The 24,683-nt window shown below is 64.5% G+C and overlaps 3 protein-coding genes across 4 annotated transcripts; all 3 read right to left on the bottom strand.

The window, feature by feature from the left end:
* Positions 1-380: 380 nt before the first annotated feature.
* On the bottom strand, positions 381-10,074 carry USP36 (ubiquitin specific peptidase 36). 2 transcript variants are annotated; one of them, XM_033077002.1, is made up of 20 exons: positions 10,031-10,074; positions 9,364-9,652; positions 9,073-9,297; positions 8,499-8,609; positions 8,137-8,239; positions 7,446-7,513; positions 6,990-7,060; positions 6,564-6,646; positions 6,142-6,262; positions 5,730-5,870; positions 5,300-5,400; positions 4,979-5,108; positions 4,115-4,762; positions 3,440-3,543; positions 2,366-2,860; positions 1,979-2,121; positions 1,487-1,648; positions 1,161-1,276; positions 950-1,082; positions 381-864 (listed from the first exon to the last, which is right to left on the bottom strand). In XM_033077002.1, exons 1-20 carry the CDS (start codon positions 10,031-10,033, stop codon positions 860-862), a joined length of 3,252 nt encoding a protein of 1,083 aa, XP_032932893.1. In that variant the 5' UTR covers positions 10,034-10,074; the 3' UTR covers positions 381-859. The 2 variants fall into 2 exon arrangements, with proteins under 2 accessions (XP_032932893.1, XP_032932894.1); XM_033077003.1 differs by lacking the exons at positions 8,137-8,239; positions 8,499-8,609; positions 9,073-9,297; positions 9,364-9,652; positions 10,031-10,074 and adding an exon at positions 8,040-8,126.
* Positions 10,075-11,047: 973 nt separating this feature from the next.
* On the bottom strand, positions 11,048-19,258 carry TIMP2 (TIMP metallopeptidase inhibitor 2). Its single transcript, XM_033076945.1, has 5 exons — positions 18,920-19,258; positions 13,393-13,493; positions 13,202-13,310; positions 12,749-12,873; positions 11,048-12,524 (listed from the first exon to the last, which is right to left on the bottom strand). Exons 1-5 carry the CDS (start codon positions 19,044-19,046, stop codon positions 12,324-12,326), a joined length of 663 nt encoding a protein of 220 aa, XP_032932836.1. The 5' UTR covers positions 19,047-19,258; the 3' UTR covers positions 11,048-12,323.
* A 508-nt stretch (positions 19,259-19,766) lies between these two features.
* CANT1 (calcium activated nucleotidase 1) lies at positions 19,767-24,675 on the bottom strand. The gene is given in 5 exon segments (XM_042779861.1): positions 19,767-22,677; positions 22,680-22,900; positions 23,273-23,476; positions 23,703-24,355; positions 24,357-24,675. Coding segments are annotated over 5 exon segments (1,458 nt in total). The 5' UTR covers positions 24,587-24,675; the 3' UTR covers positions 19,767-22,527.
* Positions 24,676-24,683: the final 8 nt, after the last annotated feature.

Below are 24,683 nucleotides of genomic sequence, written 5' to 3'. Positions count from 1 at the left end.
CGGGGACACGCAGGCCCCGCCCCCCGCGCGCGCCGTCCCGGTGCCCCCCCCCCCGTCCCGGTGCCCCCTCCCCGGTCCCGGTGCCACCCCCGTCCCGGTGCCCCCTCCCCGGCCCCGGTGCCCCCTCCCCGGCCCCGGTGCCCCCTCTCCGGCCCCGGTGCCCCCTCCCCGGCCCCGGTGCCACCCCGGTCCCGGTGCCCCCCGCCCGTCCCGGTGCCCCCCCGCCCTGTCCCGGTGCCCCCTCCCCGGCCCCGGTGCCACCCCCCAATTCCCGGTGCCCGACCCCCCCCCTGCTCGCCCCTGGCGATCGCAGCCCATCACGGCCGGGTGACACAGACCGGGATTTATTCCATTCCATTCCATCCTTCAATGCCCGCAGCCCCGGCGGCAGCGCTCCGGCCCCGCACGGAGCCCCCGGTGCCCCCCCGCGCCAGCGCGGGGCCAGACCGGCGGTGGGGGGCAGAGGAGGCTTTCAGTGCAGCTCCTGCAGGGGATGGGGGGTCATGGAGGAGGGGAAGGTGAGGGTCGGTAACACCGGGAATGGGAGGCACAGCAGCACGGAGCGACAGGGACGGGCTTGAGGCACTTGCCAGGAGCCCCCGCAGGTGCGCGCTGGGGGAAGGAGGGCAAGAGGCACGGAGAAGCCGACGAGGAGCGTGGCCGAGGCAGGCTGGAGGCAAGGCAGAGTGGGCAGGCTCCTCTGCAGATGGAAAAGCAGCTCCCCGATGGAAAAGGCACAAGCCCAGGGCTGTGGCTGTATTCCCTCCCCTCGGAGCGTGGTCCACCGACAGCTCCCAGGACAGTGCTGCCCTCGGTCCTTGACCTGGGACTGCTCCCTGAGCAGTCGGGGATGCAGATCTCAACCTGTAAGGCAAAGAGCAGTGTCAGCCCCCACCAGGCTGCCACCTTGTCCGCCCCCCAGACTCGCTGTGCCCTCTGGCTCACTCACCTGAGAGCCGGTGGCCCAGGCTGGCCATCTTGGCAGGATGTGACATTAACCAGAAGTTGCGCTTGTTCTGCAATTTCTGGAACGGATTTGAATCTCTCCTCCGCTCCTGCTTCATCTTCTTAATTTTCTTTACCTGTGCAGAGGCAGGAGAGTGCTCAGGTCAGTGTGCAGAGGCCCCAGTCCCCTCCCACCTGGCCCAGCCATGACCCACCTTTCCTTTGTCAAACTCCTGGTCCCACTCATCAATGACGGTCTTGCTTTGGGCCAGTGCTGTGTCCCGAATGGCATCCTGGCTCACGGCCGAAATCTCACCTTGCCAGGTCAGGACTGCAGAGCAGGGAAGTCAGCAGCAGCAGGACCCAAGGCTGGAGCCCCTTGCTCCAGCTCCCCACCCTGTGCCACCCCCAACAGGCCCAGCACTGCACTGGGGTGGGGGGAGCTCAGGCCCCGGCAGAGCTGGGGGGGCTCCACCCCCATCCAGGGGTTGGGGCAGGGGGGCTGCACAGCTGTTTGCCCTCCCAGGTGAGCCAGGATTACCTCGTTTGCCGTAAGCCCTGTCCAAGGAATTCTGGAGCAGCTTGTCCACCACGCTGGTCTCCTGGCGCTCAGGGGCTGTGCCAGCCCAGCTGCTGGCCACAGGGCTCGGGGCAGCCAGGGAGTGCCTCTCATCCCCAGGCTGGTCACTGGGATGTGCTGCCACTGCAGAGACAGGCAGGGTGAGGATGAGCCAGGGGGAGCAAAGGGAGCTACCACGTCCCTCCCTCTGCAAAGCAGATCTCATCCCAGGAAACACCATTTGGACAGACGAGGTCCTGATGGTCGAGAGTGTCTGGGCACACAAGTGCCTGTCCTGGGGGTCAATCAAGGGGCCTGTCTCCATCTCCTCCTCCAGGAGCAGCAAGCAGGCCTGGGACAGGCTGTGAGACCAGCAAGCACTGGGGATGGCACAGCAGGGCTCCAAGGGGGCTCCTGGGCACACAAGCCACTAGCCTGGCCCTGCCAGGTAGCAGACAGGGCACGAGGTCCCACCTGGGGGGCTGGTGCTGGTGGCAGGGACAGTGTTGGCAGCCAGGCTGCTGAGGCTTTCCATCCACTTGCGTTTGCGGTGCCTGTGCTCTCCAGCCTCCACGCTCTGATGTGTCTCACAGGGCTCTGGATCAGTTGTCCTGGAGCTGGGGAAGGCAGCAGGGTCAGCTCACTCCAGCCAGGCCAGAGTGGGACAGTCTGAGCTTCCCAGAGAGCAGCAGGGCACAGACACGCCTGCACTGCACCCAGGGACAGGTGAACCCACCCACTGCAGGTGGGTGCTTCAGCTGGACGCATGCTGAGTGCCTCCCACCCGCAGGAAGGTGAGAAGCCCCCAACCACAGCCCAGGGAGCCTGACCTCAGGCTCTCACATGCCCCTCATCCCTCACCTGCCTGAAGACAGCATCCCAGAGCTGCACTCTTCTGTCTTGTTCAAAGGCCTGTCTTTGTTCCTATTCTTCTTTTTCTTCCTCTTCCTCTTGAGAAGGAAAGTTGGCTCCATGCCCAGTTCAATACTGGGCTCTGGCACATGTTGCTTGGGCTCACTCTTCATGTCCTGACAGACCAGACCATGGCTGGGACCCTGATCTGCCACCTCCTTTCCCATGACAGACATGAAGTCCCCTGAAGAGACAATTTTCTTCTTGGAGGGCCTGGAGTCTTTATCAATGAAGTCCTTCTGAGAGCCAATGTTCTCCTTCCTGAGGGGCCTGGAGTCTTTGTCCTCCAAGCCTTCTGGAGAAACAATTCTCTCCTTCTTGGGAGGACTGGAGACTTCATCAGCCACAGCACAAGGGCTCCTGTCTGTGCTACGATGCTTCCTCTTCCGACGCCTCTTTCTGCAGGAGCCCTCTGGCTCCAGCTGGCCAGATCCCGTGTCCCTGCTGCCAGAAAGAAGGTGGTGTGAGCTGTGTTCAGTGGAACCAAGGGTCAGCAGGGAAGCTGGGAGCTGAGTGGGCAAATTGAGCACAAAGCTGAAGGCAGACTTTCCAGGACTGGGAAGCACAAGAGCAGATGAGGAAAAGCTGAAGAACAGAAGAGAGGCTGATCCCAAAGCCTGGAAACCCCTCTCTTCCTCCCTCCCCTGAGGTGCAGAAGCACAACACCCAACTGCTGCCATCTTGTCCACTAAACTGCAATCAGATGCTGCTCTGCAAGCACTCACAGGTCCCACAGCAGACCACAAAAGAGTGGGTGCTGCTGCAGCACATACTACTGGTGAAGGCCACAAGGGAGACCAAGAGCAAGATCCAGACCAGGCTGGTGCCTCCTGATCCCATGGGACATTAGTACAGGGTCAGGGCCTGCAACTCTGTGCTGAAATCAGCTCTTCTCAGATCTGGAGCAAGCCCTGCCAGCCCTAGGGAACAGAAAAGCTGCCTGCAAGGCCACACAGATACCCCATGGAGCACCCAAGGCTGTCCCTGGCCTTCCTGCCATGTGGGAGCACTGGCACTGCTTACCTGGACTTGCCCAGAGGCCCAGGAGTGGAGTCTGGATGGGTGGTGGCTGAGGGCTGGGACTGTGCTTGGTGGTCACTCACGTTCACCTTCTGAGAGGGTTTGCCCTGCAGTTATTGACATAAATAAAAATGTGTGATCTAACACTGAGGTTTCCATGAGCCAAGAGAAAAACGGGAGCCCAGAGAAAGGGGAGGAGAAGAGACAGGCAGGGACAGAGAAGTGGGGGGTAGGGGAATCAGAGTGTGTTCATTTAGAATAACACAGGAAAAAAGAAATTTAAAACCTGAACCATGGTGCACCCCCCTGAGCTCACTCACTGCCTGTAAAGGAGGCACCCTCACACCCTCCTGCTGTGCCATCACCCCCTACCACTGCCCCAGGGGACAGGTAACCCCCAGAAGGTGCCAAGGGCACTGCAGGGACTGGTGCAGTCACCCCTCTGTCCCAGGCAAGGGGACAGGAGCCATCCCCTGCACCACTCAGGGGGATCACAACAGCAGGGCCTGGTCCCACAGCCCAACCCAGAAAGGGGGAGAGCAGCCATCACAGCCCTGGGTTAGGAGCTGGGGGGCTCTCCCCACCCACCCCCGGCCAGCAGGAGCCTGGCAGTAGCCCTACACAACCTGTTAAGAAGGCACAAGGTGTCAGCTGGAGTCTCTGGAAGCTCAGACTCACCTTTCTGGCCGAGAACATTGGTTTCTTAGCCAGCAGTGGTGCCGTGGTGCTGCCCCACTCCAGCCTGGCACTGCCTGGCAGGGAGGGTTTCACTGTGGCCATCCCAGAGCTTTTGGGAACAGTCAGGTCAGAGTCTTTAGGCACAGCCAGCTTGGTTCCAGGGCCAGCAGGGAGGTGGGTGCCAGAGTCCCTTCCCTGAGAGGTGCAGAAGCTGCTGGAATTGCTCCTGGCCTTGTGGGTCTCGTTGGCAAGCTGCCCTACTGTGCTGCCCCAGGAATCCTTCTGCAGGGTCCTGGCCATTGCCCCACTGGGCTCCTGACTGCACTTGAGCAGCTTGGATGAGGTAGGTGGCTTCTCACTGGCTGAGCCCTGTGGGGGCAGCCCTGCTTTGGCCCCATTCATGGTGCTGGTGGCATGGAAGCCTGCTCTGGGCATGCCTGGTGTTTGTGGCTTCTTGGGCCTCTGGACTGTGTCACAGTCCAGTGGTGTGGCCTTGTGGGGCAGTTTGGATGATGGGGTCTGGGAGGGTAGCTTTGACAGAGCAATTCCGTTTGTCAGCTTAGATCCCATCCCAAAAAAGCTGCGGGAGACTGGGACTCCAACATCACCTGGGCCTGGCAGCCCCTTCCCCAGCAGCTTGTCTTGCTTCTAGACAAGGAGAAAGAGAGAGGTTCCGTGAGGAGAGTCAAGGAGCCACAGACACAGTAATACTGCCCTCCCCATGAGCAGCCAGGACCCCAGGGTCCAGCAGGACCAGGATCTCTCCTGCACAACACCCTCCCACTCATCCACCTCCCAGCATGGCTGCAGGCCCCAGTGCCCGTGGAGCAGCAGCTCCTGGGAGCACCAACCCTCAGCACTCACCAGGCCCATTGGTGGCACAGACAGGGCCCCGTTCATCTCAGTTTTCTTCATTAGCTTGGAGTCACTGCCAGTGCAGCTGAGGGCAGCTGAGGCCATGGGCCCTGCTGAGCTCTTCCTGGGGCTGCACAGCCTGGAAAGGCAGAGCACAGCCATGGGAACATGGGTGAGCAGCAGACACACATAAGGAGGTGAGGTGCTACAGCAAACCACGACAAGGGGCTGGAGCACCCCCTGCCACCCCCCAGCCTGAGCCAGCACACGCACAGGGGCACTGGGGCTGCTTGGCAGGAGAGGGGCCAGGAGCCCCAGGGTGCCTCTTACCTCAGGTAGAACAGCACGTAGGCCTGCTGGTTCAGAACAACCTTGATGTTGCTGGGGTGGACCTCATGGTCATTCATTCGATACCACTGCCCATTGCTGGCCTGTGGAGGAAGAACATGGGATGTGGTCAGGCTGTGTCCAAGGAGAACAGAGCCAGGCTGTGGCCAGGGACCCTCCTGGCCTGCAGAGCAGCAGGAACAGCACCCATCATCAGATCTGCTCTCCCCAAAACCCACTGATGGCCCAGGGGCAGGCCAGGGAGCTCTGTCAGGGCAGCCCTTCACTGCAGCAGAGCACAGTCTGTGCCCCATGTCTAGTGCTCCACACCACCCACCCTGCCAAGCCCCCTCCTTTCTGCACTCTAAAGGGACCCACAAGCACCCACCAGGCCCCAGCCCCGACAGAGTCCCAAGGAGCATCCTGGGCTCACCTTCACGTAGCAGAAGTAGTGCCCTGCATTGCAGCTGTACCCAGAGTGCACCAGCACTGCATAGAGCCCATAGGTGATGGGATCGCCCTTGGGCTCGGACATGTACGGGCGGATGTCCAAGAACTCAGGGTATCCCACGTCCTGTGCAAAGAAAATGTATCAGGAGCTGGCATGGCTTTCTTGTCAAAGCAAGAGCAGCTCTGCTATGCTGTGAGTCCCATCTCTTGAGAGAGGGGACATGCTCTCCCCAGGCAGAGACTGTGGTGAGGAAGATGCCAGGATGAGCCCAGCTTCCCCACTGGGAGCAGTGGGGAATGGCTGCAGGACTGCACCAGGACCACCTCCTGCCCGGCTCAGGGGGCAGGACCTTGGGCCAGGACACAGCCCTGGCTGTGGAACACTGAGCACTCACCTTGGTGATTTTCCTTCCACCCGAAGAGCTGCAACTGCCAAAGCGTTTCAGTGAAATCGTGAGAACGTTGGAGGCTCGGTGGATGGTGAAACGTTTGCTGGCTGGCACTTTCTTCCTGCACCTGCCCAGGAAAAGCTCAAGCTATTCCAGCTGTTCCAACATCCAGCTGCCCACCCTGGCCATGCAGCAATGGCAAACCCGGTGGGAATGGTGCTGCTGACACCAGGCACTGCTCCAGACACCTGCCCATGGCCATGCCTGCTGGCCCAGCTCCTCCTCTGAAGAAAGGGAGCTGAGGAGCAGCAGGCTTCTTCACAGGCTTCCATGGCCCTGTACCTCATGGCTTAGCTACAGAGCAGGTACAGAAGCCCTCCCACGTTGTGGCAGCCGTCCCAGCAGCCCCTCCAGCACCCCACACTCACATGCTACACCTGTAAGCGTTGTCCCCACCCAGCTGCTCTGGCTTCACAAACAGCTCCAGGGCCCGCACGATGTTTGCGGCTCGCTGCAAGGACAGGGTGGAGGTCAGGGCATGGGGGCCTGTCCACACCACAGCCCCACTCCCTGCAGAGGCCCCAGGAGAGAGCACACAGCACAGGGCTGCAGGCTGCCCCAAAGCCCTGAGCCTACCCCTGGCACGGGGTGGTGGCTGCTCTGCCCCACAACACTGCCAAGCCTGCATGGAGAAGTCAGGGCTCATATTTGGGCAACAGGCACTGCTCTGAGACAAGGAAGGAGGTGCAACAGCAGGAGCTCCTGCCAGCACCGTGTCTGCAGGTTAAGGAATCTCAGAGCAGGAACATCCCCCTCAAGAGCAGAGACCTCCATCCCCATCCCTGCAGCAGTACCTCCACCTCCAGTGTCACGTCCAAGTAAGGGTCATAGGTATCTGAGACAGTCTTGCACTCCAAACATTTCACTGCAAAAGGAAGAGCCATGAGCACAGCCTGGCACAGCAGCAGCACCTGTCACACCCCAGCACAGCACAGACAGCTGCAGTGTCCCCCCAGTGCAGGTCTGGGCTCTGGGATGCCAGTACCAGGACTGGAACCCTTGCAGGGAGGAGGGCTGGCACACTCACTGTGTGCTGGGGAGGCAGGTGCTGCCTGCTGGGTCCTTTTGCTGATGGCAAACCCACAGCTTGGGCCCCACAGCCAGTGGCTTTTCCCATTGTCACAACAGGGTCATGGCCCACAAGTACTGCAGGACTGACTGACTGCAGCTCTGATCAGTTAAACATGCTCAGCCATTCTCCCAAAGGGTTTTACTGTCCAGGCCCAGGCCCAGACTGCCACGGTACTCACCACGGGACCGCAGGTAACCACCGAAGATCTGGTGAACCAAAGTTGTGGCCTGGGTCTGGCGATCCAACCTACACAGAGACAGCATCACCAGATCTCACACTGCAACAGCCAGCCCTGTCAGACCCCTCAGGACAGCCCCCCTCCATCCTCTGGCCAGTGGCTGGGCTGTGGAGCCCCAGGGGCAGAGGGAAGGCACAGCCCCTGCCAGACTGCTCTCCCTGTGTCACAGCTGAGGGGTGACATCAAGCTCCAACACACACCTTCCTCTAGAAGAAGCAGAAACTCCTGGTTGGAGCTCGGAGCTGGGTGCTGAGAGCAGAGGCAGCGCTTGCCACGACAAAGGGTCTGGGGGAAGCTGCCCTTCGACAGCCACAGGGCTGGGGCTGAGCTAGCAAGCAGGCCTGTGTCCCTCAGCAACTGGAATGTGATCCCAACCTATAGCAGGCTCAGGATTTGGGGACAGGACTGCAGCTATGCTGAGGTGGAGGAGTCAGCAGAAGGTGAACAACAGCCCAGAGCCCTGTCCCCGAGGGGCAGAGCTGGATCCCACACCCGAGGCCCCTGGAGTCAGAACCTCCCCACGATAAGGCTGACCTGGGGCACATGTTCACTCCACAGTCCACTCCCGTGAGTGCAGGGGACCAGCAAGGGAGCAGCAAAGAGCAGTGATGGGCCATCAGGCCCCACATACTTGGTGTAGCCGTTCAGGCAGGCCTTCTGCATGGCATCGATGGTGTAACGCAGGAACTCGTGTGCGTCCTCCTGCCTGCCGAAGCGCAAGTTATGGGAAATCTCTGAAAGAGAGCGAGGACTTAGCACAAGGTGCAACAGATGCCACAGATACCATCCCTCCCTGCCTTCCCTGGGGTTTGAGTCCCCTCAACCCAAACCAGACATCAGACTCATGTCACAGAGGAAGCCCCTGGCAGCCCAAGAAGTCTCCAGGCACTCCACAGAGGCTCCGTTAGTCATCTCAGTGGAGCTTTGCCAAAACATGCCCCAATCCCAACAGTCCTGCTCCCACATTAGTCATGGGGTGGCAGCCCTCCTTACTCTTGAGGTCTCGGATGATGGAGAGTGGCTTTATTGCATTGCCGCTGTTGGCAAAAGCCTGGATCGTGTGGTTCTGCATAGTGCACATCATGCAGAAGCTTCCGTGGGCACCTGGAGCAGGAGAGACATGATGTTGGGGACAAACCCAGGAGAGATGGAGCAGGACAGGGGATCTCTGGTCCAATAGAGCCCAGCCACACTCAGTTTTCCCTTTGAGCTGTCCCTGTGGTGACAGCTCAGAGCAGCGCCTGCCATGCTGCTCTTTTGTGTCCCCAGAGTCAGGGGCTACTGAGGACCCTCCAGCTGAGTCCCCAGGAAGCCAGCAGGCCCCGTTGGGCCCATCTTGAAACAAAGTCTCCCAGAGATAAAGATGCCAAGCTTGGTAACATTGCTATGGCCAGGAAAAGCAAGCAGGACTCAGGAACAGGCTCTTGACAGAGACACAGGCAGAAAGGAGCAGGGAAGGGAAGGTGCATAGTGATCTCTGCACTCCCTCAGCAGAGCGCAGTACTGGGAGCAGGACAGGAGATGCTGCTCCTCCCTCCCGGCCCCCCGACCCGGGGTCCCCACTCACAGGTCCGCCCGTGCTCCCGGGACAGCAGGTAGTTGGTGAGCGGCGGGGTGTAGGTCAGGCACTGCAGCGCCGAGTTGAGGAAGCAGGTGTTCCCCAGGTTACTGAGCCCGGCACCCACACGGTGGACCCGCTCCCACTTCATGGAGAGGCTCTGGGCTGGGAAGAGCACCTTCTGCGGGGCGGGGATGCCGTCACCCGCGGGCCGGGGCAGGGCATGGCTGTGTCCTGCGGGGAGCAGCGAGTCAGCGGGGCCAGCAGCACTGGGGGGAACCCTTCACCCGCTCCACTTACCCGGGGGGTTCTGCGGCCGCTCCGGAAGGCTGCCGGTGGTGCCGAGCGGGTGGCGAGGAGTCTCGGCCCCGATGTGCTCGTACTTGCCCCGCAGGAGCTCCAGCTGCCCGGCCAGGCCGCGGCGGGCGGGCGCGAACTCGATGCGCTGCAGCAGCACGGAGCGGGCGGCGGCGGCCACGGGCCGGCCCAGCTCCGCCGCCGCCTCCCGCCGCCCCGGCTCCAGCGCCTCCCGCAGCTTCTCCGCGATCATCGCCGTGGGCGGCCGGCTCGGCGGGCCCGGTGGTCGCGGCTGCGGACCGGGAGGAGAGGGGCGGCTGAGCGGGGGGCACCGGCCGGGCACGGCCGCTCCCGCCGCGCTCCGGCTGTCCGAGCAACCGGCCGCCGCCACGGCGCCCTCAGCGGGTCCCTTGTCCCCCTCAGCGGATCCCTTGGCCCCCTCAGCGGGTCCCTTGGCCCCCTCAGCGGATCCCTTGGCCCCCTCAGCGGGTCCCTTGGCCCCCGCCGCCACCCGCGGCCCATGCCCAGCCGCCGCCACACGCGGCCCGGCCTGTCCCGGCGCTCCGCTCCCCGCGGGCGGCCCCGCCGGCAGGGCAGAGCAGCGCGGCGGGACCCGGCCGCAGGTCCCGGTGTCCCCAGGCCCGTCCCGCCCGCTGCCGGCAGCGCTCACCATCCGGGTCCCACCGCACGCACGTGTCGCCACACCGCCACTCGCCCGCCGCCGGCACAAACTCCTTCCGTGCCGGGCCTGAGGGGCGGCTCCGCCCCGCCCCGGCTCTGCGCGGCCGCGGCGGCTGGCTGGGCTCGGCCTGGAGCCGGGCACGCTCCGCCCCAGGCTGGGCTCGGCCTGGAGCCGGGCACGCTCCGCCCCAGGCTGGGCACGGCCCGGAGCCGGGCACGCTCCGCCCCGGGCTCGGAGCTGGGCACGGCCCGGAGCCGGGCACGCTCCGCCCCGGGCTCGGAGGAGCCGAGCACGGCCTGGAGCCGGGCACGCTCCGCCCCGGGCTCGGAGCTGGGCACGGCCCGGAGCCGGGCACGCTCCGCCCCGGGCTCGGAGGAGCCGGGCACGGCCCGGAGCCGGGCACGCTCCGCCCCGGGCTCGGAGGAGCCGGGCACGGCCCGGAGCTGGGCACGCTCCGCCCCGGGCTCGGAGGAGCCGGGCACGGCCCGGAGCCGGGCACGCTCCGCCCCAGGCTGGGCACGGCCCGGAGCCGGGCACGCTCCGCCCCAGGCTCGGAGGAGCCGGGCACGGCCCGGAGCCGGGCACGCTCCGCCCCGGGCTCGGAGCTGCGAGCCCCGGCTGCCCAGGCAAAGGCACGGACGGCCCCACGAGGGGTCGTTTCCACGCGGGGCCGGCCCCGATGCGGATCCCGGCCCGCCCTGAGTCACGGCCCCGTCCCGCTCCCGCCGATCCCGCCCCCGGCGCTGCCGGTGCCATCCATCCGAGGTGGGCTCTCAGCAGCTCTGCCCCTCCCCGTCTCGTTCCTTTCCCTCGGCGATCGCTCCCCTCGCACATGAGGAGGGCCGGGCGGTCCGGGTGGTTCCGGAGGGGCCCGGGGGGGATCCCGGCCGCTCCCCGCCCCTGTTCCCCCCTGCCCCGGAGCTCCCGGCACGGACCCTCCGCGGGCACCGGGGCGGCTCCAGCGCCGGACGAGGAGACGGAAATCACGGCACAGGGACGACAGAGCCGGCGGCAAAACAAGTGGCGATATTGAAGTCAAAGACAGAGGAGCAGCAGCGACAGGAGCACAACGGGTACAGCCATACAGAGCGCCCGGGATGCGCGGTCAGGACTGAGTAAAGGTTGGGGGTTTTTTTTCTTTTTCTTTCTTTTTAATTTTTTTTCTTTAATATGTTGAAATTGCCCAGACTGGTCCAGTACGACATCTCAAACCTTACAGGGACGCACAGCATGAAAACCCCACTGGCACAGGGTTGCAGGGAGCATTCCCGGCACGCTCCCAAAGCCGTGGGTGCAGGTGCCAGTGCCGTGACAGCTCCGCGGCACACGCCAGCATCGCTGGGGCATGGGGATGGCTCAGAGAACTCGGGCCAAGGGGTGTGAGGGGGGCAGCGGAGGGGACAGGTTTTCCTGCAGCTGCCCTGCTGCCAGTGCCAGGCCCCGCTCCCGGCTCTGCAGAGAAGGGGGCTTGCCTGGCTGCAGTGGTGCTGAGGGCCGTGGCGTGGCCCAGATCTGCACGCGGCGATGATGGACCCTGCGCCGATGCAGCCAGAGCTCTGGCCCCTGGTGCCCTGCCAAGGGTTCCAGGCCAAGGCTGTCCAATGGTGGCATCTGCAGAAGGATCTGTAGGAGGTTGCAGGGGGACGGAGATACCCTGGAGAGAGGGGCAACAGTGCACGGGTGCATGTCAGGGGTCACCCCAGATGTGCCAACATGCCCCTCCAGCCTTCTGGGACAAGGCACCTGCACAGGAATCGTCTGGCCCTGTGAAAGGCCTGGAGCCCCTTGCTGGGGTAAAGCCCCCCAGAGCCCCTGCCCAGAGGGGTACCCTTCTGGCACCCCGAAGGCAGAGGTGGGTGCTGGGGGGTGCAGCAGGGTTGGCAGGTACTGTGGTGGGGAGGGCTGTGTGTCTGGAGCTGCGGGGAGGCTCCCGCAGCGCGGCACTGGTAGACCTGCTACGCAGCCAGGGCAGCTCCCACCACTCACAAGGGCTTCATTCCTTCACAGCTGCCAGAGCCGAGCACGGCTGGGGGATTGTGACCCTGGCAGGGAGGTCCCCACACCCTGCTCAGCCCTGCCACGGGCGAAGGATGCCCAGTGTGGCTGCAGGAGCCTGCAAGAGAGCGGGTCCCTGTCCCTGTCCCCCACACACGTGTGGCAGCCACCTGGGCCCCCTGCGGCCGAGTGGATTTTCATGCTGTCTCCAGGATTTGATATCAGCGTGGACCAGTCTAACATCTCGCAGGTTTTTTCTACTGCTACTGGAATGCGCTCGTTTGGCTTAGGGGTCCTCGATGTCGAGAAACTCTTGCTTGGGGGGGGCCATGCCGCGGTACCAGGCGCATGAGCCGTCGCTCCTCTTGATGCAGGCGTAGTGCTTCGCCTGCCGCCCATCCACGTTGTTCTTCTCCATCGCCCAGTCTGTCCAGAGACACTCATCCGAGGAGGAGACGAAGCAGGGGATGGAGAGGCAGCGCGAGATCTGTGCATAACAGAGACTTGTCACCCACCAACCCGAGGGGGCACTGGGCCAGGGGGATGCACGCTGTGCTTCATCCCCCCTCCCAGCTCTGGACAGCAATGCCAGGCTGACCCTGCCCTGTGGGGCACAGTGAGGGTGTACCCCCAGTGCAGGGAACTGGGGAACCCCTGGTTGCCAGTCCCAGGGTGGGGCATGGGGCATGTGGGGGCAGCCTGGTTGCTCACCTTGCACTCGCAGCCCATCTGGTACCGCTGGTTTAGGCTCTTCTTCTGGGTCGGGGTCAGCGAATCCCAGGTGGACACCAAGTCACAGAGCGTGATGTGCATCTTGCCATTGCCCTCTGACTTGCCTGAGGAGAGGCCAGACAGACTGCTCAAGGGAGTCCCCCCAGGGCCTCGAGATGTGGCATTGGCTTGTGGTGCCTGGGGCCCCTCACGGTGTCCCTGGTAACCTCTGGGGAGCAGAGGCTCGTCCCCCAGCCGCCCTCACCACGGCTCGGGGCTGCCGAGCACCGCCAGGACACAGCCAGGGGCTTCTCTGGGGGCTGAGGCAGGAGCAGGAGGGGCAAGGGCAGAATGTGCCCAGTGAGCAGGCACACACCAGGCATCGTGGGACACACGGGCCATCAGGGCCAGCACGGTCCCGACACCCCCGCGAGCCCTCCCCGCAGTGCTCACCTGCAATCAGATACTCCTTCTTCCCGCCGGTGTCCAGCAGCCGGCCACACACGGCAGTGGATGGAGCCGTGTAGATGAACTCTATGTCCTGGTCGGGGCCCTTGAACATCTGGGGAGCAGAGGCAGGAGTGAGTGGCAGGTGAAGGGGCCACCCCATCCGCCCAGCCTCCTGATCTGATGTGCCCCGTTACCTTGATCTGCTTGATTTCATACTGGATGCGTTTGATGGGATTCCCGTATATATCGTTCCCTGAATCCACCTCTTTAGCAGAGACGGCCTTGGCTCGGATCACTGGAAGGGAGAGGGGAGGTAAGTGGGGGTGATCGATCCCAGTCAGCCCCTGCATCTCACAGGGGACTGCAGCCCACAGCAAACCCCCCTGCCAGCCTGCCTGCCTCACTGTCACCCGCTGTCCCCAAAGGGATGGGGCTCTGGCACGTGCAGGACAGTGACCAGCAGCATTGCACCCTCAAGGCGAGCGATAAGGAAAGTTCACAAGAGGATCACCCGGCCCCAGGGCTGCTGAGGCTGTGGCACTGTGAGCCAGGGGACAGCTCTGCTGTGGCGGGGTCCCTGTGGTCACGCTGCTGCCACGGCCAGGAGGTGCGGTCCGGCATGTGAGTGTCCGGCATGTGAGTGCCCGGCACGTGGCAGTGACCTGCAGGGCGCCAGCGGGCAGAGCAGCCAGCTCAGCCTTGCTCACCGCCGGGGACATCGGGCTGGCTCATGCTGAGGCTGCCTGGGGCCCTGCACTGCGACCTGCCACCCTCAGTTGTGCCCAGCTCCCTCCACCAGGCAGCACCAGGGACGCTGATGGTGAAGGGGACAGCTGCAGTCCCAAAGCCAGAGCTCCTGCTCAGCACTCAGAGTATGGAGGGGGCCTGGCTGCAGGGCAGTGGCTGGCAGCGCTCCCTGCTCTGCCAAGGGTACCCCATCTAACACGACAGGCAGCTCCCCACCCCGCAGGGCTCCCCCAAGCACTGTGAGGCAGGGAACAGGGAGCTGGGCACTCCCACAGAGTTCATCCTGGTTCGTGTCCCCACTGAAAGGTGCTGGGCTGGGACCAGCCAGGGACACGCAGAGGTCACCCACTGCCTGGCACAGAGGAGTTTCTCCCACCTGGCACGGCCAGGAGAGGGAATCTGACCGCACTCTATAAATACCACGGGGTGTGGGGGCATGCAGACAGGCTATTTACGCTGAAGGTCAGGGGGGCACGGCCCCACGTGGGCACCAGCAAGCGCCAACAGAGTTTACTCTGCAAAGGTGAAAGTGGCACCATCAGCAGGGACCAGGGAAGAAGAGTCCCAGCATGGCCATCCCCAGTCCCCGGCAGCACTCGTTCAGTGTGGGGCTGGGAGAAGCCATGGCTGCACTGGGCGCTTTCCCAGCTGCTCCCATCTCTTGGGAAGGGCTGGGCTGTCCAGGCAGCACCTCAGCCCTGCCTGGGGACAGCGCCCACTCCTCTGTCAGCAGTGTGCTGGGCTCACCACAGACACCAGCCACCCCTCATCCTGCAGCCACCACGTCCCCGTGTGCCAAGCCCTGCGTGCCACCAGTGCAACTCCAGTGCAACCAGTGCTGCCCCTGTGGCTCCCGTGTGGGGAATGGTTACTGGTTCAGTGGGCTCCAGCCCTTTCCATTCACGTGCTGATGAATCACTTGACAAAAATGCAGCCCGATTCTGGGTGGATTTGTTCTGAACAGTGCGGCTTTGTGGAGGGGACGACTGCGCTGTGCTTTCCCCGCCAAGACCCCGCAGCGCAGCCAAGCTGCTCCACGCCCGCCAGGAACCAGGGCAGCGGAGGGAGCCCTGAGGAGAGTCTGGGACAGGGAGGCTGGGCGAGGGATGGAGCAACCCCTGGGTGCCCAAGAACCACCAGTCACACCTGCCCAAATGCCAGTGCCCCCATTGGCCTTGTCACCCAGCACTCCTGCTGCTGACCTGGGCAACCAGCAGCCAGGGAGCCCAGACCCTCTGTGAGGATGAGCCAAGGCTCTCTGGCTCCTGGGGCACATGGGGCAGGCACAGCACACAGCTGGCACTGGCTGACCAAGTCGGACCATGCTGGAAATGCTCCTTCCCCAGGCAGGCCAAGCAAGAAGAACCAGAGGGTTCCCTGGCAGGGTGGGACCCTCACTGGTGACATCCCCAGGGCTGCCACTGTGGCCTCCCCATAGAGAGGACTCTGGGCCCTCCAGGGACAGAGAGACCCTGCAAGGTAAGCAGGTCCCCTTGCTGCCCTCTGCCACCAGCATCAGTCCCACTGCACAGGGCCACAGTGCAGCTTCCAAAGCAAAGCTGGGGACACACAGAGTCACCCAGTGCCACAAAACCACCGGGTTATCTCTCTGAGCTTGCCATTGTTGGGGTTTGTCCTCCCTGGCCCCATGTGGGGCCATCCCACCTCAGGGCACCCCTGTGCTCACCTGTGCCCCATGGGAAGAAGGGCAGAGAGGACCCTTGGCCACGGGACCGCCCTGCTGGCCCAAGACTTGCGGAATGGCTGCCCCTTCCTCTGTTACCCCACCTCAAACCCCACCAAGCCACCCTGCCCGTGGACAGCAGGGGCCACTGCTGGCCTGGATGCCCAGGGAACAAAGCTCCCTTCTCCAGGGCTGCTGGCAGCAGAGGGGCTGGCTGCCAGGGCCAGCACTGCCCGCTGCCTGCCTGGCACTGCCAGCCCAGGCACCTGACCCCTTGGAGAGGGCAGCCCTGCGGTCACTCCAGCCCTGCCTGAGGCCGACAGAGCTGGGGAGATAGCTAACCACGCTGGGAGCGATTCCTGCAGGAATCCTGCCCTGTCAGGGCAAAGGCAGCAGCCGCCTCCCAGGTGCTCGGTGGCATCCCAGCGCCTGCCCACGGGCCGGTGGCATCACCCCACCCTGGCACAGCGGTTTGAGGATGCTGAGGCTGGAGGCACACAGGGCTGAGCAGGGCAGCCCGGCAGCGGAGACTCCGCGGTCCCAGCAGGGCCCGTGAGGGGCAGCGGGTCCCGCTCGCCCGCCGGGGCTGCGCGGGAGCCACGGGCTGAGCGCTGCCGTGGCCGTGTGCGTCATTCCGGCCGCTGACGGGAGCGGGATGGAGCCCAATCAGCGGCAGCCCCCGCGTCAGCCCACGGCCCCTCTGCGCCAGCCGCACGGGAGGGCTCGGCTGCCGCGCCGGGCAGGGCGGCACCGGGCAGCGGCACCGGGCAGCGGCACCGGGCAGCGGCACCGGGCAGCGGCACCGGGCAGGGCGGCACCGGGCAGGGCGGCACCGGGCAGGCTCGGCGGGGTTTGCAGGCAGCTGCACTCCCGCAGGGACAGCTCCCACCACTCCCCGCAAATCCCGTCCTCTGCCCGGTCCCTGCTGGCTGCTGGCAGCCCCCACGCTCCCCGTGCCCGTCCCGGGATCCGCGCACTGGCACCGCTGGGATTGGTGCGATGCTGTCAGGGGCTGCATCCCGGCTGCCGCCGCCCCGGGCAGCACCGAGCCCCTGCTGCCCTGCCCCATCCACTGCCTGCTGCCTCGCAGGGGCAAAGCCACGGCTCTGTCTAGAAGGGCTCAGCATCATCCCCCCGCACCCCACATCCCCACGCTGCTCCAGAGGAGATGGAGCAGAAGCCGGGTTTCCAGCTGTGGCCCCTTGTCTGACTGTGGCACCGCTGGGCAGCTGAGCATCTCCTGCAGCAGAGCAGCCCAGCAGAGCGGCCACCAGGCCCACGGCTTGGGCAGAGACCCCACAAAACTCCTGCTCATCTCCTGAGCCAGGATATGCAAGCACAGTCTGGCAGTTCTAAGTCACCAGCCCCAGTGACACAATCCCAGCCCCTCTGTGAACCCCAGCCCCTCAGGCACCCCCCGCCCAATGCAGAGTTGCATCTGCCTCCCGTGCACCACCTGGAAGTGCAGCCCTGGGCTGCGGCTGCTCCAGTCCCTGCAGGGCAGAGCAAGTGCAGGGGCAGGAGCAAGGCCAGAGGGGCCATGGGGATGTGGCAGCGCTGCCCCCGCGATGGAGAGATCCCAGGGCCTGGACCCCACATGGAGGGTTGAGCACGAGCCTTGGGGCCCGTTCACCTTGGGTGCATCCATCCAGCCCTGCAGGACATCAGCCATCCCACCCCACCACATTTCTGTCAAAGGTCCAGCCTGGACACAGGTCACTCCAGCCACAGCAGCTGGGAAAGGTCCAGCAGCACCGGCGGCCCCAGGGTCACCCTGGGCTCCACACACCTGCTGGGATGAACTGGCTGGGGAACATCCCAACTCCAGAGAGCAGCCAGGGGGAACATCCCAACTCCAGAGAGCAGCTGGGGAAAGACAAGAAGCAGCAAAAGGCCAGAGAACACTGGATCATCCCAGGTTGTGCCTGCTCTGTCCCCAAGCCCAGCACTGTTTTCACTTAGGCCCACACGAAGCACCTTTGATCCAGATGAGCCACAAGAGGCTCGGGCTGGGCGCCAGGAGGTGCCAGCGCTGCTGGCAGCGTGTCTGGAGGATGCTGGCTCGGCAGGACGGGCACCTGCTGAGGGCAGCGGGGCAGATGGAGAGCAAAGCTCAGGCAGGCAGTGGCCTCCCAGGGGACGGTGCAGACAGCCAGGGCCGCCGAGACAGACAGTGACTCAGCAGCTGAGTCAGGGCTGAGCCGGCACCCCACCATGGGCCGTGAGTCACGAGTGCCCCGAAAGCTGATCCTGACAGCAGCGTGATGGGAAGCCACAGCCGCACTGCCCGAGCAGGCACGGGGCATCCTGTGAGCCACCGACACCAGCTCCGGCAGCAGCTCCAAAAACCCAGTGCTCCATTTTGTCTGAAAACCTCCCCGTCCCCAGCACGCCTCGTGGTGAGGCTGGGCGCTCGAGGAGCAGCCAAGTGCTGCGGGAGTTGCCCTCACGGAGGAAATCGCTCTGGAAGGGACGCCTGTGAGGAACACCCTGGATCTGGAGCAGGGGACAGGGCAGGGCCATCCAGAGGTTCGGGCTGCCTCAGTGTTTGGGAATGTTACCTCTCCAGCTGAGGCTGGGAACGGGCCCGCGAAGGAAAGCGCCGGGAACTGGGGCCGGCCTGTTCGGTTCATATGTTAAAATTTAATAAGGGCATTATTCATAGAAAGAGGAATCCAGATCCCGGCGCTGCCAAGCCCTCCCTTTCAGCAGCATCCAAGCCGAACAAAATGGGATGGGGGAAAGGAAATGCCTGGAAATAAGGCGCAGACAGGGGTGACCGAGCCGTGGCGGCGGCTGCCGGGGACGGGGGCTTCTCCGGGCTCCGGGCCGGTGCCGCGGCCGCACTTGGAGGGTCCCGGGCGCTCCCGGGCCCCAGCCCCGCGCTGCCACGTCCCTCCGCGGTGTCATCGGAGCCGGGGGAGACCGGGCCCACCCGTGTCATCCACCGGGGGGCGGCCAGGGAGCCCCCGGCCCCGACGTAGCCGCGCTCCGCTCGCCCCTCGCAGCCCCCGGGAGCCGCGTTGGGCGCGGGAGCCCCCCCGGGACGGCGGGAGGAGGCGCGGGGTGGGACGGGCACAGCCCGGACGGACGGACCGCGCCCGGCCGCGCATCCGCAGCCGCCGAGAGCCGACACACCCCCGGCCGGGCCGGGCAGGTGCCGGGGGGCTCTGCCCGCTCCCCGCCCGCCCCGCGACAACTTTGCGGTGCTTCCCCCGCCGGGAAGTTGGCGCGGGCGGGGCCGGGCGGGGGCTCGGGGGGCTCGGGGCGGGGTTGCCCGCGGCGCTCACCTACGTCGGCGTTGCAGAAGGCCTGTTGCGGGTGGATGGGCGAGCAGCTGCAGGCGTCGGCCGGACGGGCCCTGCCGAGCAGCAGCACCGCCAGCCAGGCCAGCAGGCTGGGCAGCGCGGCGGGCATGGTGCGGGGCTGCGGCCACCCGGCCCCGATCCCGCACGCACCGCCGGGCCCGGCCGAGCGCCGCCGGGAACTTGGGTCCGGCCGGGGCGGGCGCTCTGCGGCCGCCGCTCCGCTGCCTTCACGGAGCCGTTCGCTTCCTCCCCGCCGCGCTCGGCCTCGCTCTTTAACGTGCTCCGGGGATCTGCTGCTCCTCCTCCGCGTGGCGCGGGGCCAGCCCGGCTGCGCCCGCCCTCCGCGGGATGCGGCTCCGCCGCGACCGCTGCCCCCGCCCCGGCACGGCCCCCGCCGCGGGCACCGGCCGCCCCCGCCCCGCCGCCGCCCCCCGGCCCCATCGCTGCCCAAAGCCCCGCTCCGAGCTCCCCCGCCCACGCCGAGCACAGCGGCGGATGGCCGGACGGGCAGCACTTCTGGCCGTGCCCCTGAATTCCTCCCCACCTTCAGCCCCTCCGAGCCAGCTTGTCCCGCTCCCGAGTTCCCCCGCCTGCTTCCTGCTCCCCCTGCGGGTCCCGTGCCACAGCGACCTGCCCGAGGCCTCGGGCCTGCCCCCGAGGCAGCAGCTCCTGCCCTGGAGCACAGCTCCAAAGCCCCACCTAGTCTCTGTCCTGTTTGCAGGATGGGGTTTTACCCTGGTGGGCAGCTCAGCCCCCCACTGCTTCTGGTTCATTCTTGCCAGCGGTGTGGTGAGAGAACTGGGAAGGGGAAAGTGAGAAAACTGCTGGCTGAGATAAAGGCAGTTTTACAGGTGAAGCAAAAGCCACACATAAGCGAAGCAAAGCAGAGAATTCTTTCAGCCCTCCCCACGGCAGGCAGGTGCTCAGCCATCCCCAGGGCATCCAGCGCATGGCAGTGACTCGGGAACACAACGCCATCACTCCAAATGTCCCCTCTTCCTCCTTCTTCCCCCAGCTCCACACACTGAGTATGACTCCCTACGGTGTGGAATATCCCTTGGGTCAGCTGCTGTCCCCTCCCAGCCCCTCACTGGTGGGATGAAGAGCAGAATAGGCCTCAAACTGTGCAAATGAAAACATGCCTGTTACCAACACTGCTCCCAGCACCAATCCAGAACACTGCCCTACACCATCTAATATGGAAATAAACCAGACTCCATCCCAGTCCAAACCCACACACTGTGTCACCATGGGGGTGTCAGGATGCTGCTGCTGTCACTGTACCTGTGCTCTGTGCCTGGCTGGCTGCTGAGTGCTCCATCTCCTCCCCAGTGCCTTTGTCCCAGCGGAGCAGGCAGGGACACAGCACAGCTGGGCTAGGTGTCACGGGTGTGTGTTGGCAGGACTGCCACCACCATGGCCACAAAACCTGCTCCTGAACCAGCCTCTTGCCACAGCACTGCCACGGATACTTGCAGTAGAGGAATGTAATACAGATGCTCAGCCTCCAGGATGAGAAGAAACAGAACTGGCAGCTGGACCCAGCCCAAACCCTGACTGAGCTGCAGGAAACACATGGGAGGTGACAGCACCAGCAGCACTGGGATGCTGGGTGGCACCTGGAGATGGGGCCCAGGCTGCCAGCTCCACGGTGGGGCTCGTGGTCTGCAGAGCTCCAGCAGCAGCAGCAGCATCCCTGCTGGTCCAGCTGAGGCATTGGTGCTGCTGCTCTGAGGGCACAGCAGTGCTGAGGGCAGGGGCTCAGGGATGCTTCAGCACAAGGGACAAGAAGGGACCAGGTATCAGGGACAGCCGCTGGTACAGTCCTGGGGCCACGACAGGTGCTGTGGAGCTGCTGGTGCTGGGCTGGGAGGGTGAGTGAGGCCAGCAGAGATTGCCAACCCACGTGCAAGGGGTGGCTGAGTGGCCCTCATGGACTGTGGCCAGCTGGCACCCGGTGTGGGCTGCAAATGCAGCCTGGGTGCCCTGGGCCAGGTGCTGCACGATCCCGAGGCCACGTGCAGGGGCCAAAGCCAGGTCTGTCACAGCACTGGGGACAGGTCTGTGTCTCCAGACTAGCCCAGCACTGGCCGAGTCATTGTCTGGGCTAAATGAAAACACATGTCTGGCCTCGTCCTCGCTCTGCATGGCTCACCGAGGTGCTGACACTGTAAACAGGGATGGGGGGAGCAGCTGGCTGCGTTCTTGGGAGGGCCCCATCCACTCTGCAGAGCCTTCCACCCAACCACAGCCTGGCTGCTGCACAGCTGCCCCTCTCCCTCCCCCAGCACGGCTGCACCCCGCAGCCATGGCACAGAGCAGTGCCAGGGCATGGCAGAGGGACACAGGGGGCACAAGGGCCTCCCAAACCACAGTGGCCAGGCCCAGCTCTCTGAAGCTCTGCTTGCTGGCAGACCTGCCCTAGGGGCAGTGTTAAAGGGGACCAAATCGGGGACACCACAGAGCCAAACCCTGGTCCAGGTGTGAGGAGATGCTGCCCTTGACCTGAGGCAGGGCAGGCCTGAGCCAGCAGCCCCCTTGGTCAGAGGGGTCAGGAGGGCCCTGAGGCCAGCAGAGGCCCCTCTGACACTTGTGGCTCCTGAAACCACACAAGTTCTTCCTGGGGGCCATGGGCTGCGGCCGCAATTTCACAACATCCTGGCAAGCGTGGGGAGGGCTCCCTGGCCAAAGCCCTGGGCTGCTGTGAACGCTTCTCAGCTGCTGCCGGCTCTGGGAAGCAGAACTGGAGCTCCTGGCCCTGCTCCTGCACCGAGCACAGCAGCCCTTGGACAGCACGGCTGCACTGCCGCCAGCTCCCACCAGTTCCTGTCCAGGGCTTCCCAGAGCCGACAGGGCTGGGGCTGGAACCATGTGCAGCCAGGACTTGGAGAAGACACAAGGCCAGCACACACACATCTTGGAGGGTGTGGTGTGGGAATGGCACTGGGATGGGCCCACTTTACATCTGGCCACAGCTGGCAGCCCCATCACCCACACTTGGGATGTTCCCCCTTCCCGTAGGCACAGCCACTGTGCTTCATGTGAAACTTTGCTCTGGAACAGAGCCAGCCATCAACTCACCCAGCTTATGGGAAAAGGGAAGGAAAAACAGCTTCTGCAGAGAAAGCCTGATGAAATCCCCCAAGTCTGACCCGCTCCCCAAGGCTGCACGCCCCCCTCCACCTGGGGAGCCCCAGGCCACACAAGGCAGAGCTGCAGAGCTGGGGCTCAGCTGCAAACCCAGAGCGTGGATGTCACCAGAGCCACCGACCCACTTTAGAGGGGGCTGTCACAATTCAGGGCTGGCCACTAAGGGCTGCAGTGGGGCCTGCCTGGGCACCAGCACTGCAGGACCCAGACACTGTCCCGGGGCCGGGAGCACCCTGTGGTGGCAGTCCCTTGCCACCAGGTGCCACTGCCGAAACACTTGCACCACACCTGCTGCAGCTCAGTCAACACTTTACAGGAGAGCCCAGGACAGAGGACAGAGCTGGGAGCGCTGCCTGGCATCCCTCACGGAGCCCGGGCTGGGAGCAGGACCTGCCCACGTCCCCAGGCTGCCCACACCCTCCACTCGCTCCAGGTGTCTGTTAAATAAACTCAATGCCCTCGTACTTCACACTCCCAATCCTGGTCTCGGGCAGGAGGAAGCGCCCGTCCAGTGTGAAGGCCATGATGTAGCTGGAGATCTTCCCATTGTCCTCTTCTGATTTGAGCGCCACGATGATCTGGTCGTCCGTGTATCTGGGATGAACTTGAAGGAGGAGAAGCCGTGGGTGGGAACCACCTCGCCCACACGCCCCACTGTGACATCCCCGAAGTCCTGGGTGGAGCTCAGCAGCAGGTTGGTGCCGCGCTGCTCGTCCGCCCTCTCGCTGTAGCGCTCGTGGCTGGCGCGGCGCGGCAGGAAGAACCAGCGCTGCAGCGTGTCGCTCCAGGAGGCCGACTCGTGGATCAGGTACCCTGCGGCAGGAAGTGGAGCGTGACCGCACAGGCCACAGGGCCACCAGCCACGCTGGGGTGGGACCCTTCCCCTTCCCTCCCAAACACCCCACAGGCATGCCCTGTGACCTTTTCTGCCCCAGTTCATCCCAGAGCCAGGCGGGGCACCCAGCACACCCCACTCTGCCTGGGGCTCAGTGCCAGCTGAGCCACCCTTCAGCTGCTCCTGGCACAGGCAGCAGAGGAAAATGACCAGGACAACGGGAGATCTCTGCCCTCCAGCAGGCTTTAAACCTCACCCAGTGCCAGCATCCCTGAGGAAGGTGGCTGTACGGCTCTGAAGCCACCACGAGTGTGGGATACGGGGTGGCAGGAGGTTGCCCTGCTCCCTACCTGGGGGCCGGATCCCTGCTGCAGCCCTCAGTGCATTGTAGTTTGTCACCCAGTTCTCGTGGCTCACGTCACCCTTGTAGCCAACGACCTTCACCCACTGGGGGTTCTCGTTCACAACCTCCCCTGTCGTGGTGGTCCACTCCTTGCCCAGTCCCCCCACGTACAGGTGCTCATCCTTCACTGCCAGCCACTCCGCCTTGAAGCCTGTGGTGGAAAGAATGGCACAAGGGGGGCTCAGTCAGCACCTGGCCACCAGACTGTCCCACACACCCCAAACCCTACAGCCCTGAGCCTGCTGCTGGGCACAGCGTCCCCCACGCAGCCAGCTGGTCTCTGGGCAGGAACTGCCCTGTCTTGGCCAGGCTCAGAGCTCACAGGAAAGGTGCACTCCACCCCAGCAAGCTGAAAAGAGCCAAGGAGGGGAGCTCACCTTTCCCCACAGTGCCGTCCCCATCTGGGAGGATCACCCAGGGCACCACCTTGTTGCCCTCGATCTGGTAGACCACACCTGTCCGGTCGTCCACCGCGTACAGCTTCCCGTTGAACACCACCAGCTCGGAGAGCTCCATGCCCCGGCCCTTCTCAGCCAGGTGGGACTGCAGCATGCTCTCATCCTTGTCCCACTCCACCGTCACTCTGTCCCCACTGTCTGACAGCACCAGGTAGCCCTTCTTCAGGTAACTGAACCAGGTGTGCTCCTGGGAGCCCCGGGACTGCGTGTCCAGGTCCGCAATGACGGCGATGCGGTAGCGCACGCCCTCGGGGTTCCTCTGCGCTGGGGACAGCGGGTAGGTGTCATTGTAGCGCTCCCCCGCCTGCAGGCCCAGCTGCCAGGCACGAGGGCTGGGGGGGCCGTGCCGTGCTGGGGACGAACGGTGCAGGCAGAAGAGCAGCAGCACGAAGCCCAGGCAGGCTGAGGACAGCACGATGGCCTTCCAGCGCAGTCGGAAGCGGGGGTCAGCACCCTTGGTCATGGACGCGAGCACGGGCAGACCACCCACGCTGATCCGGAGCGGGCTCATAGACTCATGGCAGGGCGGGACTGGCATCAGAGAGGGGGCGAGGAGGACCTGGTGGAAAGAGGGAGAAGGTCAGAGAGCTGGGTTTGGTGATGACTGAGCTCGGGGGGCTGCAGAACGAGGGGCCCCATCCCCTCTCCTGCAGCAGAAGGTGCTCCCACCTCATGCAGGTAAGAGCCATCCTGCCTGAACCACCCTCAGCCCCTCTCACCTGGCTCCCTCTGCGCCCCCTGACCAGGAGCCCCAGCGTGTTGGCAGAACTGCACGACCTGCCCGGCACCTCTACCTGTCCCATGGTCACTGCGGCTCAGGCAGCGAGCTGAGGCACCCGCTGAGCTGGGGCACGTCCCCACACACTCCTGGGAGGAGTGGATTCCCTCGGGTGGCAAGGA

The sequence above is a fragment of the Catharus ustulatus genome, chromosome 20 (assembly GCF_009819885.2).
Source record: "Catharus ustulatus isolate bCatUst1 chromosome 20, bCatUst1.pri.v2, whole genome shotgun sequence".
In the NCBI taxonomy this organism is placed as follows: domain Eukaryota; kingdom Metazoa; phylum Chordata; class Aves; order Passeriformes; family Turdidae; genus Catharus; species Catharus ustulatus.
The sequence above is the reverse complement of the archived record's forward strand: the minus strand, read 5'-3'. Positions and strand labels throughout refer to the sequence as shown.

Bases quoted from the DNA above. Each gene is read 5' to 3' on its own strand.
- USP36 (XM_033077002.1), bottom strand. The intron at 5,401-5,729 runs GTGAGCCCAGGA...CTTCCTCCACAG, and splicing joins ACTACTTCTGCTACGTGAAG to GCCAGCAATGGGCAGTGGTA. The intron at 3,544-4,114 runs GTGAGTCTGAGC...CAATAACTGCAG, and splicing joins CAATGTTCTCGGCCAGAAAG to GGCAAACCCTCTCAGAAGGT.
- TIMP2 (XM_033076945.1), bottom strand. From the start codon at position 19,046: ATGCCCGCCGCGCTGCCCAGCCTGCTGGCCTGGCTGGCGGTGCTGCTG. The intron at 13,494-18,919 runs GTGAGCGCCGCG...TCTCCCTTCCAG, and splicing joins CTTCTGCAACGCCGACGTAG to TGATCCGAGCCAAGGCCGTC. The intron at 12,874-13,201 runs GTGAGCACTGCG...GCCTCTCCTCAG, and splicing joins GAAGGAGTATCTGATTGCAG to GCAAGTCAGAGGGCAATGGC.